The sequence below is a fragment of the Peromyscus californicus genome, unplaced genomic scaffold (assembly GCF_007827085.1).
Source record: "Peromyscus californicus insignis strain IS unplaced genomic scaffold, ASM782708v3 Scaffold_24__1_contigs__length_46423439, whole genome shotgun sequence".
Classification (NCBI taxonomy): domain Eukaryota; kingdom Metazoa; phylum Chordata; class Mammalia; order Rodentia; family Cricetidae; genus Peromyscus; species Peromyscus californicus.
In genome coordinates this window covers 28,245,987-28,268,069 of record NW_026294535.1, presented here as the reverse complement: position 1 = coordinate 28,268,069, position 22,083 = coordinate 28,245,987, and the positions used below count along the sequence as shown (strand labels likewise).

General features: G+C 39.1%; 1 protein-coding gene across 1 annotated transcript in view; it reads left to right on the top strand.

Moving 5' to 3' along the window:
- The window catches only part of Zdhhc17 (zinc finger DHHC-type palmitoyltransferase 17), a 64,221-nt gene that overhangs the window by 19,470 nt on the left and 22,668 nt on the right, over positions 1-22,083 (top strand). The window contains 5 exon segments of the mRNA XM_052753316.1: positions 7,833-7,910; positions 8,463-8,607; positions 12,851-12,915; positions 13,527-13,689; positions 19,998-20,123. Coding sequence (XP_052609276.1) covers positions 7,833-7,910; positions 8,463-8,607; positions 12,851-12,915; positions 13,527-13,689; positions 19,998-20,123 — 577 coding nt within the window.

Sequence of the window (22,083 nt, the reverse complement as noted above, 5' to 3'; positions counted from 1 at the left end):
TTTCTTGTTTCTGCAGTTTGATATAAAGAATCCAAAAAGTATGAATTTCTTTTCATTTATCTTGAATGAGAATTCAAGTAATTTTGATTTTTTTTTTTTGGTGGGTTAACATTTTTTAAATTAAAGTTACTTTTTTTTTTTTGCCTTCCCTTTCTTCCTCTAGTCCTTCCCATGTACCCCCTTGCTCTCTCTCAAACTCATAGTCTAATTAATTATTGTTACCATGTATGGATCTACATACATCTCTAAATAGATAAATACAACCTGCTCAGTTCATATGGTGTCAGTGGTATTGCGTCTGTGATTTCAGGGCTGACCATTTTGGAGAGGATAACCAGCCAATCTGGGGCTCTTCTCTGGAGAATAAATACTGTTTCTCCTTCTCTGTTTTCCTTAGTCGTCTGTAGTTCTTTTCTAGGGTTGAGGCCTCAGGAGCTTTCCCCCTTGGGTCATGTTTAAGTAGCCATGTTGATGAAGGACTTCATAGGTGCAGCTTCTCTGCTATTTCTAAGAGATTCAGTCTCAGAGCCGACTTCCTGTTCCTTTAGCTTGTCCAACATTCCCACCTCCTCTTCTGCTGTGATCCATGAGCCTTCGGTGCAGGAATTGTATCCGTTGGGGCTGGGTAGCACAGGGTCACTTGTTGTCTGCATTTTGAATGGTTGTGGTTTTCTATAATGGCCTCCATCTGTTGCAAGATGTTTCTTTAATGAGAGAGAAGATGGGTATTTACATGTGGATATAAGGATAAGCTTTTAGAATGTAGTTGGGAATTATGCTGGTTTAGTAAAGGGGTTGTTGTAGGTTCTCTAAAATGGACAACTTTGCTAGCCTTGGGTAGTTGGCTAGGATTCTAGTTCCATACATGATTTCCATCTTGTTGTGGGCCTTAAGTTAAATTAGAGAGCTGATGGTTACAGCCAAGGTATGCATGCTAATACTGTATGTACCCTTAGGGACATGGTGCTGTGCTCTGGTTATCATGGTCTGATAAGAACTGTGGTTGTTTCCCTCTCTCGGAAGCTTTTATGGCACCGTTTGGTATTATGAAAACTAAATCTTCAAGAGAGGAGGCTTTCCACTCAGATCCATTTCAGAATCTCTGGGTCCTACGTCCAAATGCACAGTGTCTTCAACAATAGAGAGTTCCCTTCAACCTCTGTGACCAAAGGCAACATCAGTAGCCTATAATGTTCTGGAATCGGTTTGGGCAGCACAGACCGGCACAGGGAGCTTCTTGTGCCTGGTGCTGGGATTGTCCTTAGATGGTCTATGGCTCTTTGGGGTAAGCATTGGCATCTCAGATGGGAGATTTCACTTGAACTCTATGTGCATACATGGACTTACGTATTATATGTAATTTCTGGTGAATATATAGTATGATTCCCTAGGACCTTTTCAGACATCACTATTGTTACTTAACCTTTCTCCCTCCTTCTGTATTTATCTCCCTTCTTCCTCTCTCCCTAATTAAATGTCCTCTGTTTTTCCTTGCACCTTGCTCTTCCCTTCTCTGTTGCTTCTCTGTCCCTGCCATGATCCCTTTTCACTTGTTTATGTAGTTACTCCAAGTTATATACTCACATCTGAAGATTTGATGCTAGGATCCACAGATGAGAAAGAAATTGTAATATTTGTCTTTCTAGGTCTGTGTTGTCATACTCAATATGATCTATTCCATGATGGTCCCACCCATTTACCTGCACATTCCATGGTTTCATTTTTCCTTATAGCTCAGTAGTACTCCATGGTGTATATGTACCACATTTTCATTATGTACCTATCAACTGAAGGACATATAGGTTGTTTCCATTTCCTAGTTATTGTGAATAAAGTGGTAGTGAACCTGGCTGAGCAAGTATCTGTGGAGTGGGGTTTTGAGCGAATCCTTTAGGCACACACTGAGGAAGGATGGATATATATATATGATCATATGATACATTTATCTTTAGATTTTTGAAGATTCTCTACTCTGACTTTCAGAGTGGCTGAACTAATTTGTAATTCCTCCAGTAGTGAATGAGGGTTCACTTTCCCCCACATCCTCTCCAGTGTTTGTTCTGTTGATGTTTGCTATTCTGACTGGGATAAGACAAATTCTCAGAATTGTTTTGATTTGCAGTTCCCTAGTTGCTAGCACTGATGAACAGTTTTTGAGATATTTCTTTTTTGTTTGTTTGGTTTTTTTTTTTTTTGAGACAGGGTCTCTTTATGTAGTCTTGTTTGTCCTGGAACTTGCTATATAGACCTTGCTGGCCTTGAACTCACAGAAATCTGCTTGCCTCTCTCTGCCTCCTAAGTGCTGGGATTAAAGGCATGTGCCACCATGCCTGGCCAGTGTATTTCTTACTCAGTTTTATTTCTTTTTTTGAAAACTGTTCAGGTCTTATCTCAAACCCATTTTTTAAAAATGGGTCATTTGGATTGTTTTTGACTCTTTATATTTTGAATTCCTAATATATTCTGAATATTAATCATCTGTCATTATATATATGTATGTATGTGTATCTATCTATGTTATATATAGATATCAGGCAAAGATTCTGTTTCAGTTTTGTGGGCTTCCTGTTTATTTGATTGTTTTTTTTTAGCTGTGTTGAAGAAGCCTTTTAATTTTATGGGGTCCCCGTTGCAATTGTTGGCTTGAATTCCTGAGCAGATGGGATCCTCTTTAGGAAATTCTTTCTTATACCTATGTCTTGTAGGGTGCTACCTGTTTTCTTCTAAAAGTTTCCATGTTTCCCATTTAGATCTTTGATTCCTGTGATTCCTTTTTGTGCAATGTGATAGGTATGGGTCTAATTTCATTCTTCTGCACATGGACATCCGATGTTCCCAGCACCATTGATTGCAGATGCTGTCTTTTCTGCAGTATATGTTTTTGGCATCATTGTCAAATATTAGATTAATCACAGTACTCATGAGTTTGTGTACTTTGAAGTTTTATTGCATTATGGTCAGATAAGGTACACAGAGACATTCCCAGCCTTTCTGAATTTTTTAAGACTTGTTTTTTTCTATGATTTGATTTAGTTTAGAGATGCTTCCATGTGCTGAGTGGAATGTGTATTCTTTGGTGTTTGGATGGAATATTCTGTAGATAACTGTTAAGTCCATTTGATATATGATGCCATTTAATTTGGATGTTTCTGTGCTATTTTTTGTCCAGATGACCTGTGCATTGGAGAAAGTGGGGGTACTGAAATCACCTTCTCTTGATGAGTTGATGTTAATCTTTGCCTTTCATTCCAGTGGTACACTTTTACGAAGTTGGGGGCACCAGAGTTTGGTGCCTGTATCTTTAGGATGGTGTACCTTTTTGGCTGATTGTTTCCTTAGTTAGAATGAAGTGTCCTTCTTTATTACTTACAATTAGCTTTAGTGTGAAGTCTGTTGTCACTTATTGGGGTATTGACCCTGCTTGCCTCCTTGTCCTTCCTTGCTTGATTGGAGTACTTTTGTCCATCTTTTCACTCTGAGGTGAATGAGGTGTTGACTCTTTAAAGGTAAGATTGTTTATTGTAGACAACAGATGGGTTTTTGTTCCTTGGTCCATTCAGCCAACCGTATCTTTTGATTGGAGAGTTGAAGCTATTATTACTTAAAGTTATCAACAAAGGTGTGTGTTGAATTCAGTAATTGTGTTGTTGACTTTCAGTGGTCCTTGTGTTCTCAGTGGTACCTTTTGTTTTGGTAATTATAGCTTCATTTTTTTTTTAAAGTATTCTTCTTTTCAGCTATTGCTTCCTGTATTTTCTTTAGGTTTGGTCTGCTGATACAGTTTTATTGTAGGCTGTTTGTATTGTGGAAAGTTTTTCTTTCTCCTTCAGTCATGGGAGATAGTTTTGCTGGGTCTGTCAGTCGAGGTTAGCAGTCTGGGTTTAGAATTAGGATGCGCTGCTTTAAGGTCTTCTGGCTTTCAAAGTTTCCGTTGAGAAGTCAGCTGCAGCTCTGATGGTTTTCTTCTGTCTGTGATCTGTGTTTTTTCCTGAAGCTTTCAGTGCTCTTCTTTGTCTTTATAGTGTTTTAACTTTGAAATACCATGAGAAGGTTCTCCTTTGGTCTTGTCTGTTTAGTGCTCTGTGTGATTGGGGGAAGTGTCCTTGGATTTTGTGTAAAGTCTGTCTATGCCACTGACCTGTGGTTTTTCCTCCTTGTCATGAGAAGGTTTGGTCTTTTGATGGTGTTACACACTTCCTGTATTGTAATTGTTTTTCACGTTCTTTGCTTATTTCATGTAGGGTCTCTGCTGTGTCTTGGAGTCCTGATAGTCTGTGTTGTGCTTGATTCATTCTACCTGAGAAAATTCCTCTTGAGTTTAGAGCTGGGTTTGGGGCTTTCCAGTTCCATCTTTATTTCAGCTTGAGTGCTCTTCAGTGTTTCTCTGTATTGAATTCCATGTGCAAATCCTGGATCGTTTCTGTCATTTCCAATATATACCTTGTGTTTCCATGTATTTTTTAACTTTATCCATCAAAATGCTATCTTAATTCTATGTTAGCACATAAAGATACGTGATAATATTTTATTTTACATTTGATTTTAATACCTCTGGAGTTATCTGTTTTCTCTCTTCTTTCACATGTGGCCTTATGATAGACATGAATAAAGAAAGCTCTTTCCATAGGGGAAAGCTTTTGTAGGGCAGTCCTATAGGGCAGTCCAACTGGAACCTCACAGTTACGCACAAATGTTTTTTAGAGTGCTCTACATATCACCAAGGTATACATCATTTCTTTATTTGACAGTATGTTTGTCTTTTCTTGGGTATCATTCAGGTGTTTATTCTTTTAAAGTTCATTGAGCTATTTGTGTCTTCTTTAAACTCTTTTAATTCTTTGATGACATTTATGATTGCTCTTTTACATTCTCTGTCCTGGCGTTCCTCTAGTAATTCTCATCGACAAACATTTCTATTGCACTCACTGGTGGAGTGTGTGTGTGTGTGTGTGTGTGTGTAGTTGGTTTTTCGTATTCTTTGTATTTTTGTGATGAAATTTGGAAAGGTGGACTTACTTTTGTTAGTTGCATGTCGGCCAGACCCTCGCAAAGGCTGTGCAGGATCTGGCTGCAGCTCTTGCTTCTTTAAATACTGTGTCTGCCGTATTTTCTTGGCTGACCTGCTCTAGCTCCCGTAGAACATGTGTTAACCCTTTCACCTGATCCTGTCTCTCCTACATGTGTGTGGTCTTTCTTTTCATCCCTTCCATGGGGGAGACTTCTTCTAACTTATTTATAGTTCTGTTATTGTTCTTACTTTTATTTGTGTTAGTTTTTAAAAATTCTTACTTAAATCACTAGTTGCTGGAATTTTCAGCCTTGTTTTCTATATGTGAACAAACTAAGTTTATTTCTTTTGTGATCCTTGTCTACAACGTGATTTTGTTTCTTTTATGTTGTTCTTTCATGTTCCTGGCTATCTTTGGTAAATAACTGGAAACCTAAGCTAGCTACAAGGATATTTATCTGATTCAGCCAGGTTCATGTTAAAGTCTGTATTTTCCAGAGCCCACAGGGCTGGCTTGGAGCCTTTTCTGTTACCAGTGGTCTGGGCCAAGTCTTTAAGTCCTTGGCTTCTTCTTATTCAAAAAATTGAATAGAGGTGTGAACAGTTTTACAGAGTAGCAAAGAAACTGTTCAGAAGCAAAGCAATAATACAGATCAGAAAGAAAAACACTGTCAGGAGTGACAGTGGCCCCAGGAGGGAGAGAGGCCCTGTCTTAGTTAGGGTTTCTGTTCTGTGAAAAGACACCATGACCACAGCAACTCTTTAGAGCTGCTGCTGCTGCTTTTTTTACAGTTCTTCATTGAGTCTTTGGGAGTTTCACATCATGCACCCCAATTCTGCTCACCTCCAGCCCCCCATCCCCCTCTCACACCTCCAGCCCCCCCCAAAAGAAAACAAAGCAAACAAACAAAAACAAGGACAAAAAAACCAACAAACCTCTTAACTCTTCCATCTTTCTCGCCTCTCCAACACATCTTTATTCATCCTGGTGACACCTCTGTGTGTCATCATATAGTACGTCCTTTGGTCCAATCAGCTTTAATGGCCTGTTCTTGGCATTGTTCACTGGTCTGGTTCAAGGCCTCTGGTTTCTGGTACACCATCATCACTGGAGTCATGGAGATCCTGCAGATAATGTTCCAGAGGACCAGTCCCTTCAGCAGGTCCTAGATGGGTAGATGTTAGTTTGGGCCAACCCAAGGCCAGGCTGTGGGCCTGAATAGTAGCTGAGCTGATCAGTCTGGGCCACTGGGGCCACCTGCCTCAGGCGACGGGGCAGAGTCAGCTCCCCTATGCCCATGCCCTCAGGGTCTGTTCACCCTCACCTGTGGTGAGGGATGGGGCCAACTCTCTTGCTGCAGTGTCCAGAGAGAGGCAAAGCCAGCTTTCTCTGGGCCAACAAAGGGCAAGGCAGGCGCAGCATGGCCCTGATTTCATCTCACATGGTTCCTAAGGTCCCCCGAAGTGACACGGACTCCAGCTGCTGCTGGACTACAGACCCAGACACAGCAACTCTTATAAAAGAAAACATTTAATTGGGAAGGCTTGTTTACAGTCAGAGGTTTAGTCAGTTATCATCATGGCAGGGAGCAAGGTAGCATGCAGGTGGACATGGTGCTGGAGAGGTAGCTGAGAGTTATACCTCTTGCACAGGTGACAGGAAGTGGTCTGAGATACTGGATGTGGCTTGAGCATATATGAGACCTCAAAGCCCACTTCTATAGTGACACACTTCCTCCAGCAAAGCCACTTAGTGCCACTCCCTTCGGGGGCCATTTTCCTTCAAACCACCACAGGCCCTGATTGTTTAGGGCTTCCTTTTGTAGGGTTCAAAAGGAGGAGGAACTTGGTTGTTAAAGAACATATAGTATTCAGTTCTCAGTTCTAATTATCATGCTCAGATTCTGTAAGCTTTTGTTCCCAGACTGTGTCCCTTCCAGAGATCTTCCATTGATGTATCTGATTTTAACTATTTATGTCTGATTATCAGGCATAAGATGGTAAATAGGGCGTTGTCCCCAGAAGTTCAGTTTGTCTTATTGTGTGTACTGAAAACTTATTCCCTCTGGGTCCTCGGCAGTGCAGACTGCTGACACAGCTGTCCTTACCGACTGTGTACACTGTTTTTTGGCTCTTGTATGGACAACTACCTCATCCCAAAAGTTTGTGTGTTGCTCAGATCCCTGTGATTGTCTGATCGCCTTTTCTATATGATTAGTTGGCTTGTTTGTTTGTTTGTTGTTTTTGTTTTTGTTTTTCGAGACAGGGTTTCTCTGTGCAGCTTTGTGCCTTTCCTGGAACTCACTCTGTAGACCAGGCTGGCCTTGAACTCAAAGAGATCCGCCTGCCTCTGCCTCCCCAGTGCTGGGATTAAAAGCATGTGCCACCACTGCCTGCCTTGGCACTTTTTTTTTTTTTTTTTTTTTTTTTTTTGGTTTTTCGAGACAGGGTTTCTCTGTGTAGCTTTGCGCCTTTCCTGGGACTCACTTGGTAGCTCAGGCTGGCCTCGAACTCACAGAGATCCGCCTGGCTCTGCCTCCCAAGTGCTGGGATTAAAGGCGTGCGCCACCACCGCCTGGCTGGCACTTTTTTTTTTAATAGTTTTAAAAATTATTTCCTTTTTTTTCTAGTACATGAATGTATGTACTATGTACATATGTAATATGAAATTCTACTAAACATGTTTTTTAAACTTTCAAAAGACCATTTATCTTCAAAGGCACAAAATTGGTTGATACTCAAGTGGAAAACATTTTATTTTTCACATAATTTTCTAAAGTTGAAGATGAAAACTATCTAAATTACTATAAACTTCATTTTACAGATACTATATTTCGAAAGGTGCTATTGTGGATCAACTTGGAGGAGACCTGAACTCAACTCCATTGCACTGGGCCACAAGGTTAACATTTACTTCTATTCACCCTTCCCCTGGGCCTCCTTTATTTTTTGTTTTTAATGATATGTCTGTACTTGATATAGTTGTCATTTATTTATTGCTTCCCAGTGGAACCTTCATTGGAAGTAGTTGTCATTTATTTATTGCTGCCCAGTGGAACCTTCATTGGAAGCAGAGTTACCAGCTGTCCTCAGAAAGCATGCTAATCCAGTTGTAAGGGCTGAGTCATTTTGGTTAGTAAATGTAATGCTTTGGAAGTATGTGTGTGTTTACAGTTAAGCAGGTTAGTTCTTGGGACTTTTACGGTCATATTGGAATGGAGCTAACTTAGTAATTGTGATATTTAAGGAAGTGAAGATCGTTTTCATTAAGTTATCAAGGCTGTTGTTCCATTTAAGACTTTCAAGAGCCATAAACTCCTTTGTCTTGTTTTAAAGCAACTTCATAAAATACATGATTTACCTTCCCATCTTTACCTTCCTCAAGTATTCTCTTTTCCAGAAGACTGTCTTTGAAATAACTTTAGGTCTAAATGTTTGTCTTTCTATTTTTTAGACAAGGCCATTTATCCATGGTTGTGCAACTAATGAAATATGGTGCAGATCCCTCATTAATTGATGGGGAAGGATGCAGCTGTATCCATTTGGCTGCTCAGTTTGGACATACCTCAATTGTTGCTTATCTTATAGCAAAAGGACAGGTAAAAAATAGTCTTACTAGTGTGTGTTTTAATCAGACATTCTTCATGGCTTAAATGCCTGATAGTCTTAGCATTACATTTGTAAAACCTGGAAATGCTTAAGTACTATTTTCTGGTGAGTGGAGAAATGAATGTAGTTATTTTGATACTGAGTTTTTAAGTGAACTTAAAAGCAAATATAGTCACAAATTAGCTAATTCTCCATTAATTTGGTTTTTTTTTTTTTTTTTTTTTTTTTTTTTTTGGTTTTTCGAGACAGGGTTTCTCTGTGTAGCTTTGGAGCCTGTCCTGGAACTCGCTGTATAGACCAGGCTGGCCTCGAACTCACAGAGATCCTCCTGGCTCTGCCTCCCGAGTGCTGGGATTAAAGGTGTGCACCACCACCGCCCGGCGGTTTTTAATTTGTAAGTGTGATAGAAATAAATAGGGGAAAATTTATAATCTATTAATTTTTTCCCTTTAACTATTTCCCTTAAATATTCTTAGGATTTCTATTGCTATGATAAAACACCAAGTCTAAAAGCAACTTTGAGAGGAAAGGCTTTGTTTTACTTACACTTCATATCACAGTCCATCATGAAAGGGAGTCAGGACAGGAACTAATGCAGAGCCCCTGGAGGGCACACTGCTTACTGGCTACTCTTCGTGGTGTGCTCAGCCTTTCTTATAGCACCAGGACTTCGAGATGACCAGGTGTGGCACTGCCCATAGTGAGCTGGGCCCTCCCATGTCAATCATTGATCAAGAAACTGCATCATAGGTTTGCCAACAGGCCAGTCTGATAGAACATTGTTTTTCAATTGAGGTTCCCTCTGCTAAACTGACTGTAGTTTGTTTCATGTTGACATAAAACTAACCAGCACAATTGACCCCTTGTCAACTTGACATAGAATCATCACAGTTCAGCTAGAACCTTTCCTTTCTCATTTGTCCCCAAGACAGCATGTTAATATTATCACAATATAAAACATGTTCCAACTTACAAAGTCCCAGTCATTTAAAAAATTCACACTTTAAAAGTTGTGTCTCTTTAAAATATCCAGTCTCTAAAATATCCAAGGTATCATAACTGCAGGCTCCTGTAAAATCAAAAAAACCAAGTTAAATACTTTCTGACTCCAAGTAGGAAGAACCAGGGTAGAGTCACAGCCTGAACAAAGCAAAATCAAAGTCTAAGTCAGTGTAAAGAGCCAAGTGTTAGACACCTGGGATTAACTCACAACCTTCTCGGCTCCGTGAAAGGACTTTTCACAGCCATCCATCTCTAAGATGCCATAGTCTCTGCTGTAGCTGGGCTGTTGTACTTATTAGCCTCTTTTCTTAGCCTCTTGTGGCCTCTCTTCAGGGACTCCAGTCCCACCACACAGTGGCAAGCCTCAGTTGTTCTCTGTGATCCCTTCATGCTTCAAAACTAGTTCCACCTGCATGATTTCTTGGACTAAGTTCAGCTGCCAGCATAAGATCGCTCCTCCATCCCCTGTAGACCGTGGCTTCTGTGTGCTGACCTTGAGGAAATACTCCTGGGTTTACCGTCTGCAGGATGCTGCCGGTCTCTTCTGCATCACCGCTAATTTCTCAGCTCCGGCTCACCAACGTAAATCAGTCTAGTAAGGCAAAGGTTCATTTCTGTGGTGCTGGTCTCTTGTGAACCACAGGCAGCTCTCCAGCTCCAGCTAAGCAGAACCACAGTCTTAAAATACTGAATGTCCCTGCAGGTGCTTTAAGGGACTCGCAGAACTTCCCTCTGAAACTCCACAAGCCAGACCTCCATCGCTTGTATTTATTTCTTTGAACATCCTTATCTTCCAAGCTCCCACAGAACAGCCCACTGAGCTCTCAGCCCTCAACAACTATTCCAGCACAAAGACAGTGGCACCACAGCCCTCCCCAGTACTCATGGTCAAGTCTATCACCGAAGTTCCCCAAGACCTGGTACCAATTTCTGTCTCAGCCAGTGTTCCTGTTGCTGTGACACAACACCAAGACCAAAGGCAGCTTGGGGAGGGGAGGGTCATTTGCTCACACTTTTAGGCAATAGTCCATCATTAAAAGGGAGTTGGGGCAGGAGCCTGGAGGCGGGAGCCATTGAGGAACACTGCTTCCTGGCTCACTCGGCCTGCTTTTCACCAGGACCACCAGCCAGGTGACACCACCTACAGTGAACTGAGCCCTCTCAAATCAGTCATATAGAAAATATACCACAGGCAAGTCTGTGGACATTTTCTCAGTTGAGAGTCCCCTTCTGAAATGACCCTAGCTTGTGTCATGATGATCTAAAACTCACCAGCACAAACATTGGAACTTGTCATTGAATTTATGTAAACTTGACATTCATTTTCTGTTTTGATAACCTCTTGAGGAGAATGATTTAAAATGAAACAAAACAAACCATGTTTCCTCTTTCTGCTGCATCAAATAATGAAGTTTCTGTCAGGAAACATGGGATTTAAGTTACTGGTCTTGATTTGTTTTTCTGAGTGTGCATCATAAAATCACATTAATTATATACCTATTCGTCTTATTATGCTTTTATAGTAAATAGATTTTTTTAAGAGAAGCACTGCCTAGGTTTTCTTCTTCTTCTTTTTTTCTTTTTTTTCTGGTTGTATTACATTCAGAATGTGTTGTGTATATATTCCTCGTATTGATAAAATGGCTAGAGGCCTGTTATTAGCTGGGGTGCTGGGCCCCCTAGCCCTGTGCCTTTCCTTATGCATTGTCCAAACTCTACAATACCACTCTTCAGCGGGGAAGTAGACCTCTTACGTGGTGCCTCAGAGTTCCCTGAAGAACACAGACAGAAGCTGTTCTGCTGACTTGAACCTATAAAGCAGCATTTCTTCCTGTCAGCTAAAGCTGGGACATTGTAGCTCATGTTCAGTGTGGGAAATGTCAGCCCAGCACAAGAATTGAATACTATAGGAGCCGTCTTTGGGACTGTCGTAGACTAGCTTTATTCTAGCTTCTTTGTTACACCAGGGCTTGGAGAACTTACAGTTACTTACTGTTTTCTTTCCCCTTTTAGCTGGGAAAGAAAACATGGTAACATTTTCAAGTGTTCCCTGTCTTTTTGTTAATGCAATTGCTTTGCAAGTTCGGCTCATTTCCACTAGTCTTTTTAAAATCTGGAGAAGCAGGCAGCTTATAAACATACCAAGGGAATGAGGCTGGGAGATGGAGGGCTCAGAGTTAGAGGCCCAGTTGTGCCACCGTGAGCAGCACTTCCAGCCCGCAGGTGAAATTGGCCGCCTGTGGAGGGGGTAATCCCACTGTTGCAGCAGGTGGATCGTGAGCGCTCTAGCCAGTCAGTCTAGCTGACCCTGTCTCAGAAAATCAAGCGGAGTTAGCTTTAGAGGAAGATATCCAATACCTGCCTCCGGCCTCTCCATCAGCATGTGTGGACAGGTGTGCTTGCACAGACATACATATCCAGCCCGGAGAGAGACACACACAGGTGCACACAGAATCAGGCGGTGCTGGGTGTGTTGGCACATGCCTGTCGTCCTACTGCTTGGGAGGCTGAGAGGCAGGAGCCCCACCACAAGTTTGAGCCCAGCCGGGGCTGCATGGTTAATGCCAGGCCAGCCTGGACTACAGGGTGAGACACTAGCACAAAATAAAGCAACTTAACAGGAAAAAATACGAAAAGATCAAAGAACAGAACTTTACTAGCATGGTAGTGTTTTATATAAAAGGTAAAATACGATGATCTGAGATTTTAAATTAGTTGTTTTCTGAGTAATTTTTTTCTATATAAAAAAGCAATACATACTTAAAATATTTAGGCATAGTTTGTGTGACTTAACAGGTATAGTATTTACAAATGCCTAAAAGTTGTCAAGGAAATTAAAATGTAAAATATGGTATATCTTTTACCTTCTGAAAAATGAAGACTGCAAAACAATGTCATATGGCAAGTTTCATCTTGTGAAAGACTAGTAGAATTTGTCTTTTATTCTAAATTAAGATTGTGTAATAATAGTGTTTGAGGACCACTTAGAATTCTAAAATAGCTAAGATCTTTAAATGTAAAACATTAAAGGGGAAGGTTGAAAGTTTAATTTGTAATCCAGTTAGGCTAATTAGTGGCAGTACTTAGTTTTATTTTAAAGTTAAGAAAGAAACTTTCATAAAGCATTCTTGATTGAGTAGTAATGTTTTAGAGTGCATAATGTATAAATTAGATGTTTCCAATTAATTTTGGTTAGGATCTTAAAACTCTGCTGTCTGACTTTATTATCAGGATGTAGATATGATGGATCAGAATGGAATGACACCTTTAATGTGGGCAGCTTATAGAACACATAGGTATGTAATCACTATGGACTATTGAGATCACTTCAGCATAACACAGCGGGAAACCAGTGCTTAGAAAGACCAGCGATTGTCACACTTAAGTCCTCTTTAAAGCTTCTGTAGCCATGACTGGTGCAGAACAGACCTTACTCTCGGGCTGTTTGGATGTTTCTACTTCGGCCCAGTAATCCTCTTAATTCTGAAAGTGGAAGAAAAGTTCACTGTTTTTTTTTTTTTTTAAGTAATTACCTTTTCATGTGATTGTATTGTAAAATTTTATGTATTCATTTTAAGTTGTTTTAAATCATTTTTGTATCAGTCCAAATTGAAATGAAGTTTTTTTATTCTTTAAATGTGTAGGTGTTAATAACATGAATTCTTAGATTAAGTTAGGAGCAAGTATGCTGTCTCTTGGCACTGTATTACTTTATATAGGGTTGCATATCTTGATAATTCATGTTAGAACATTATTTAATTACTGACTGTAATGTTACTGAGGCTAGAATAGAGCGTTCCAAGATGGAATGAGAATGCAGCAGCCACAATCAGTGTAGTCTCTGTAATGATTTCGATAATTGAAATTAGGGTTGTTGTTGTTGTTTGTTTGTTTTTTTCCTTTTCAGTGTGGATCCAACTAGATTGCTTTTAACATTCAATGTTTCAGTTAACCTTGGTGACAAGTATCACAAAAACACTGCTCTGCACTGGGCAGTTCTAGCAGGGAACACCACAGTCATTAGTCTCCTTCTGGAAGCTGGAGGGAACGTGGATGCCCAGAATATCAAGGTAAATACGTCCTGCTGTTGAAGGACAAGGAAGGCACTAATGGATGAGTCTCTCCATAAAACATGTTGTTTGTTGTTGGCTTTTTTTTCTTTTTAAAGACTGAACATTAGAAGAAATCTTTTATTCAGTTTAGTCCTTTGCTTCTACAAAAAATTTGTTTTCAAATCTCGGGTCATTTACTTTCATCTTATATTTAAATAGTTTTTCGTTTTGGGGTGGCCTTTTTATTGTGGAATTATACTGGATTTTAGAAATTGCATACTTTAACTTCTATAAATGAACGACAGTAGCTTTCTGGTTTCTTAAGAATATCATTACATGTAAGTTTATAGTTAGCAAGCACATAATCTGTCAGCACAGTGGCACAGCTGGTAGAATCACTGGTTTGTAAAAGGCTGGCAACCTAAGCTGAATGACTCCTAGACCCATCCAGGTAAAGATGTGGAAGGAGAGCGCCAACTCCACAAGGCGATCCTCTGACCTACCTGCATGCCAAGGCACAAGCATCCGTGTGTGCATCATACCTTCACACATAATAACAACAGCAATAATAAAAACACATCATTCATAATAAGTTCTAGTGATTCTGTGACTTGGTCATTTTAGTAACTTATTTGTTTAAAGAGCAAGACTTTAAAATTTGATAAAACCCTTTATGATGTTTACAGAGTGGTGAGTTAACCCAAGATAAGTATACAGAATTAATCTAAGAGCCAAGTACAATATAACATGTATACTTTGAGTTTTGAAAATTTGTAGACATCATAATTGTCTGCGAACCCAAGATTCTGCTGAGGGACTGGCAAGATGACTCAGTGGGCAAACAGCACTAGCTGCCACGCCTCATGACCTGAGCTCCCTTCAGGACATGGTGGAAGGAGACAGCTCTCAAGTTGCATTCCGACCTCCGCATGTGTGCTGTGGCTTGTTTTCGTGCACACGCAAACACAACATAAATGTCAAAAGTTGATTCTGTTGGTAATCTCAACTTTTTGCATTCTTAAAGACTTACGATCCACTGTGTCTTTTAGCAGAAATTGGAATGACCACAGAAATTATCAGGAATCACTGTCTTTTGACAAATGTTTTGAAGGATTAGCAGTAATTTGTAGTATTTTATGAACCATGTTTTATAAATGCCTAAAGGATATATGCTAATTAAATGTGAAGGGAGTTTAAGCTAATACTAACCTGAAATAGCTAATCAAAAAGTAGGTACCTCTTGCTGGATCAAGGCATCTCTTTATGTTATATTGAAAATTCTTCCTTTATTGGGTTACTTTAAGAAGAGAAGGTTAGACTATTAAAAATGACTTGAGCTTTTTCTTTTTTATTAACTTACTTCATAGCTTAGTGAATTTTTAGAAACTGGTCTAATTATAAATTTTGAGTTTAGTTTAAATATTATAAACTATAAATTGGATAAAATCACGTGTTTTCTTTCTGTTTTTTTAAACTTATAAGTCTTTTTCCTACCCAGAACGATCAGAATGGTCTACTAAACACATGGGAAAGTTGGCATACCATAATGACTGACTTGTGATGGGCACTTGACAAATATCGATTGACTAAAGAATGAAAATTTGCGTAGTCTTCAGTTTTGCCTAGGTTGACATTTATGGCAGCCAGTACACTGTTCTGCTACTTCAGAAAGGATAGAGTAGTATTTGCCATTGCAAAGATTAATTTTAAGGTGATGCTCTCTCTGAAAATTCTTAACCAGCTTCAGTAACCTATGCCTAGCCCAGCCCAAAAGAAGAAGGAAGATATGAAACTAAACTTGACCAGTGTTCCTTTGGGTCAGTTAACTGAGATTCTCTCATTTTTACCATTTGTGTTCCTTCCCATCTTTGACTTCCAGATGCTCAGTCTTGAATTTCATGTACTACAAATACATTTCAAGATATTGCTTGCATCACTGAAAAAAAAAATAGAACCAATTTTTTTTACAGCAAGTAATTAATTTCAATTTGCCTTTTTCTAAGTGCTATGTTAGTGTATTTGAATTACAGTATGTCAAATAATTATGAAAGCAAGATGGCTATATACAGTTTGGTAATTTGGAACCAGTGGTATTTTTACACAAAAGCTTAGGACAGTTCAGTCATGCTCTTTAAGTATTTACAATATGTTTGCAAATTTTAACATCTTTTAAAGTAAGTAATGAAAAGTTGTGAACCATTGCATAAACTTTTAATGTTGGTAAGATAGAAAAGCCCATAATGAATTTCAATAGAAAGGTAATGAATGACAAGAGTAGAGGTATTTGAAAGTATTCGTGTGATTTTTTTTTTTTTAACTTTTTTTAAAGTGTGCTCTAGGTTCAGGCATATAACTTATATGGTACCAAGATTAGAATACCTTGTAGAGTCTACAGTGCCAAATGATTGAGCTTACTAATGTGCCGGTAGACATTTTATTTAAACTCATGCCTTTTAAAATCATTTTATTGTACCTGACACAGATTCAGGGTTGACAGTTGGGTAAAAAGGAAAGAGTCCGCATGCCTGTATTAGAGACTGAGTCCAGGACTTCATGTGTGCAGGGCAAGCGTTCTGCCCTCTCTGTTGGGTCTAGCCTTCTCTGTTGGGTCTAGCCCTCTCTGTTGGGTCTAGCCTTCTCTGTATAATTGCAGCGTAAACACCACTTCTAATAGAAACCATTTTCATTCATTCAGTAAATATTGGTAGGCTGTCTCGGTGGTCAAGACAGACTAAGGCCTGTGTTGTTTTAGAACGTACATTCTGTTGAAGAGATGAAATAGTAAATAGATGAATCATGAGATGCGGTTGAATGGCCGGGCTGAGGTGCTGATGGTGATAGGAGAATTGCTCTGAGGTGATGTTTTCTTCGGAGGCTATGATGAGAAGGAATCAGTTGCAGAGATCAGTGGTTCACACATTTTCCATGTAAAGAAATGCAAGCACTCCAAGGGCTAGGAGGCCAAGATGCTGAGTTTTAGGTGTGGTAACTGAGGCTGGCTTAGGAGTACAGTGAGCGAGAAGCGACTTGAGAGGCAGGTGCCAGATCGTATAGACGCTAAGGTAAGATGCTAAATTGTTTTTCAAGTCCTAGGAGCCAGGAGGGTTTGTATAGACTGTCATAGGGTGTGTTTTTTGTTTTGGTTGAAGAAGTCGTTGAATCATTAAGACAGTAGGGAGATTGGTAAATCAGTTAGGCTGGTGGTTTTTGTTGTTGTTTTTGTAAGGACCATGTTAGCTTAGCCAAGGAGTAGAGGTGGAGATAACCGAAAGGATTTGAGATAATATCTATTATATTTTAGAGTAGGAACGACACGATAGATTATATTTGAGAGTGAAAGAAAGCATCATTGGTGAGACAGCTTTTGTCTTAGTTAACTTGTCTTTTGACACGTGTTGAGGTTGTGAATGCTGAGGGGAAAATACTATTTTGAGTTTAAGATGATAGGATTTCATTCTGTTTCGATAATATTTACAATGAAGTATGCCTTTTCACTGTGTACCATATAAAGCAAATTATTTAGGTAACTGCAAATTTTGAAAAGGAAAAATTAATTTTAAAAGCTTCAACATTATTCTTTGTTCATAATTTTGACATTTATTTATTTCATTTTTCATTTTAAATACTAGGAAAGATCATCTTACCAAAAATGAATTGTGGGGGCTGGAGAGATGGCTCAGCAGTTAGGAGCACTTACTGCTCTTGCAGAGGACCCAGGTTCATTTTCCAGCACCACCATGGTGGTTCACAACCATCTGGAACTCCAGTGTCATGGGCTCTAACCCCCTCTTCTGACTTTGGCAGGCACCTGTCAGTCATGTAGTATATGTACACATATGCAGGCAGAACACTAATACACATAGAATAAAATAAGTATAGCTTTAAAATGTAAAGTAAAAATGAATTGTAAGGGTAGGATGTAGCTACAAATCTAGATTTAATTTTAAAAGCTATAAAAAGTTACGTTCTTCAGACAAGATAAAACAAACATTTTCTGTGCTATAACTATTTAACTATTTGGCCCTTTCCTAAAATAAATATTTTAAAAATCAGGTTAAGTTTCTTTTAAATCTGTCTAGGTTAACTAGAAATTGCTTCTGTAAATTTCTAGTTTGAAAAAGGAATTAGATTCCTTTAATGTATAAAGCAAATTTCTTCCATCAAAATAAGACAACTTATTTTGAAGACTACTTTAATAATAGATAACTTTAAAATATTTTAAAGTTGATATTTGGAAGGATAAGAAGTAGCCAAATACCCTAGATTAGGTTCACAATGAATCTAGGATGAGATAGACCCACAAACCCCTTAGACTTGTTTAAAGTACTACTGTGACAGCATTTGGGGAGAAGATCATTGGTTTTCATCAGATGAGTGTCAGAAGAATTTTACAGCCACAGCCCTAGGTTATGGTTAAATATTAACCATAGGGTAAAAAAGTAATTTGTGTTCTAAGAATGAAAACACATTTATGGCTTATGTCATAATTCTTTTTTACTATGGTGGTTTTGTTACATCAATAAATTTTAATTTGGGAAGAACAATTGATCTGAGTGCTCCCCAAGCATTTCCAGTCTTTTCTTTCTAAACCTGTCAAGGGATGGATGTAGACAGAAGGAGCCCTGTAGTTTCTTGGAAGGAGGTGAGAATCGTTGGAGAATGCAGTTGTTCATTAGCTCTTGAATACTTGGACCTCAACGGTCTCCAACTAGTGTTAGTTTTGACAGTGAGATTGTCCCACTAAGGCATAACTGGAAGTGATCTTCCACCTTAGCCATGGTTAGTTGACCAAAACCCTGAAGAATTTGTCTACTGCCAGTGACATAGTCTATAAATACTCCATGTGGATTCTTGTGATGTTACTTTTGTTAGTAGTAGTTACTATTTTGGCTGCAACATGGAGTGACCACATGTAGACTTGACTCTGAACTCTGGTTTTAGTACAACTCTTGAATTGTTTGTCTATTTACCAGCCGACTGAAAGAACTATACGAACATGGTCAGATGACTAGAGGAGTTGAAGGTTTTTAAAGCTCCCTCAATCTTTCTGTCTAGGCAATCCTTAGGTGTCACATGGCCCTCTAGTGGAAGGGGTGCTCAGCTGGACCGAGGCAACTGCAGGATAATCTGGGAGTGGTTACCCAAGGGATTGCTATTATTCAGGTAATATTTATAGTTCGGATTCATTAGCCGCTTCTGAAAACTCAGGTGATGGAATTCTGGAATAAGCAAGGACTCTCTAAAAGAAATATCCCTAGATTAGCCCATTCCTTATTAAATACCATTGGTTTTTGTATTAAAAATCTGCCTGGGCTTTTGAAAAAAATTATTGTTGTTTGATTGTATTTCTTTGTTGTTGTATGGTAGTGTTATGCTTAATTTTTGTTTTTTTTTTTTAAAAAAACTGTTCCATACTTGATAAGTGCCTTAGGATTCCCTGTTTCTTTCTTTTTTAATCCAGCATTTTGAAGTAAAATTTCAATTGTTATTTTTTTAAAAATAATTTGAATATCATTCTTCAAATTTTGGCAAACAGTTTTAATTTGTCTTTTTTGTTTAAAGAATCAGATAGAGGGCATTAAATAGATTGGAAATGTAGGTGTCTAATTTACAAAAGATATAGAAAATTTAACTGAGTAAGAGCAAAAGGGAACATCTAGGACTGAGCTGTGTACTTGTTGTCTCTTGACTTGTTCCTGTACTCCTGGCCTTCCTGGCAGTCCTGTCTTAGGATTAAAGGGACCTCTAGCTTCCAACTGCAACAGAAGGATTGTCAGTCACTCGCTCTCGTGTTCTCTTTGGGAATTTCTCTCTGGGTGGATGAGTTTCTGGTAGGCTGAATGCCAGCACAGTGGTTGAAGTAGAGGTTGACTTTTCCTTCCTTCCCTAATCTCTTCTGAAGGCTCCCACCATCCCTGAAGTAAGCAGCAGACTTCTGACAACTTGGTAGCTAGAGGGTTAGGATGCTTTACAGCACTCATGTATGCTAGTGAAGTCTGTAAGGAATGTGCCGTAACTGATGAGCTTAAGGATAGCCTCTGATCCAGCAGGTACTAAAATACCTACTTTGTGATTTGCTCTCTAATTTGTCAAAATGCAAGCAAAAATAGAATCTATAGTGTAAGATGAAAAAATGTATTTCCAGTTGTATTTTAAATGGGAAATGATAACAGGTATGTAATGGTTTTTAAATTGATTTACCTGATGTCAGAAACCACTGTCAATGAATTTGTGTAGTCAATTTATTTTATGGGATTTCTTTAAAAGTTATTAATGACAATATTAGTTTTATTTTTAATGTGAATATCTTCTGTTTACATTACCAGGGTGAGTCAGCACTTGATTTGGCAAAGCAAAGGAAAAATGTGTGGATGATCAACCATTTGCAAGAAGCAAGGCAAGCGAAAGGGTACGACAACCCATCTTTCCTTAGAAAGCTGAAGGCCGATAAGGTAACTGTGGCTGAAAAGCTTTCAGTCTTCAATCTGTGCTTTACTTGGTGTAAATATTCACACACCTTAAGTTTTACATTCTCCACTGTAATTTTTCAAGTATTATTTCAGCCAGAATAAAATGGAGTATGTAGCACGGTTTCTTGTCTCTGCTGTATGATACTTAAGGAGGATGGGTACGTATAAGTGGGTTTCAGTTGAACTGGTCTTGTAGATGAAAGCATTCTGTGCACGTGTGCGTTTGTTAGTGTGATAATGAACTATAACACAGAGTCTATGTTCCTAAGAAAACATTATTTCCACTAAAAAGGAAGATATTACTTAACCGGCATTTAAAAAATCTGCTTAAGTAATTAAATAATAACTAAATATTTAAGCTTGACAGCAATCACGTGAGTGATATTAGTTGTTGTTTGTTATTAATTTTTTATAGAAAAGTTGAGTACTTTAGCCTTACTAGTGGCAGTACTAAAATACACAGAGCTTAACATTAACCCCCCACCTGCCCGTGTGACAGAAACAGAAGTTCTGAATGAAGTGTGACACACTGGAAAGCAGCAGCTCATTTGTGTGCACAAATTCCAGCTCCCTTCTGAGTGGAGAGTCCCTGTCCATCACACGGATACCAGAATAGCTGGGCTTGTGGGTTGTTAACTCACGCTGCTGTTCTGAAACTTCACAAATGAGGATGATGAACTGCTTCCGTAGCCATGTTAATGCTTCCAGTCGTTTACTAGCTGTATGCAGAAACTGACTGATTTTGATTTCATTCTGTCTGCCACACTTTAAAACAACTTGTTCCATGCAGTATACTAATTAGTCTAGTGCTAAGAATAAATACCTTGACTTACTTTATAAAGCGCCATAATTGTTGATTTTGCTGAATGTAAATATTCCAAACTTTTATTTTTCTGTAGGGTCAGGTGCAATTTTTTTTAAATTTAAAGATGATGATATATTAATACATAAACTTCCCTATTAATATATTTGAGGTTGTATATAAATTAATATATATATATTTTTCCTATGTGAGCTTAAGTTTTCATGTCTGAGATAAAAGCAATTCTGCACTCTATGGATCACAAACTATTTTCTATAGAATTGTATGATTTCACAATCTCACCAGCAACATTTGAGTAGTCCAGTCTTTCTGCATCATCAGACATGTCTTTAGACTTTTTTCTTCTCTCTCTCTGTACATATGTACTTGAGATAGCATTTTGCCATGTAGCCCACAATGGCCTGGAAGTCTTGATCCTCCTGCCTCAGCCTCCCAAGTGCTAGATTACATATACCTTTAATCCCAGAACTTTGGAGGCAGAGGCAGGCAGATCTCTGTGAGTTCAAAGTAAGCCTGATCTTCATAACAACTTCCAGGCTCTCCAGGGATACACAGTAAGACTGTGTCTCAAAGCTACTGAAGGAAAAACAAGAAACCAAACTTTTCCGCTAAAGTCACTGTAACACACACTGTTAGAACTGCAGGACACGATGAAGCTCGCGTGGGTCTATGTGTGAGTACAGTGTGCAGGTGCATGGGTGAGCATGCACATGTGGAGACCTGAGGCTGACATCAGGTGTCTCCCCTACCGCTTTTTACCTGATAGACTCAGTCAGGGCCTCTCGGCTGTTCTGCTGTTCTGACCAGCCAGCTTACTCCATGGATCCCTTTCTTTGGTGCACTGGGATCATGGGGTTGTGGGATGTGACACCCCCCACCCCCAGCTCACACGTGGATTCTAGGGATCCAACCTCTAGCCCTCATGCTTGGGAGACAAGTCCTCTACTTGCTGTGCTGTCCCTCCAGCCCCTAAAGCTCTTTCTCTCACTTATCATTTATTTTCATTTTTTAAAATTTATTTATTGTGTATACAGCATGTATGACTGCCGGCCAGAAGAGGGTACCAGATCTCATTACAGATGGTTGTGAGCCACCATGTGGTTGCTGGGAATTGAACTC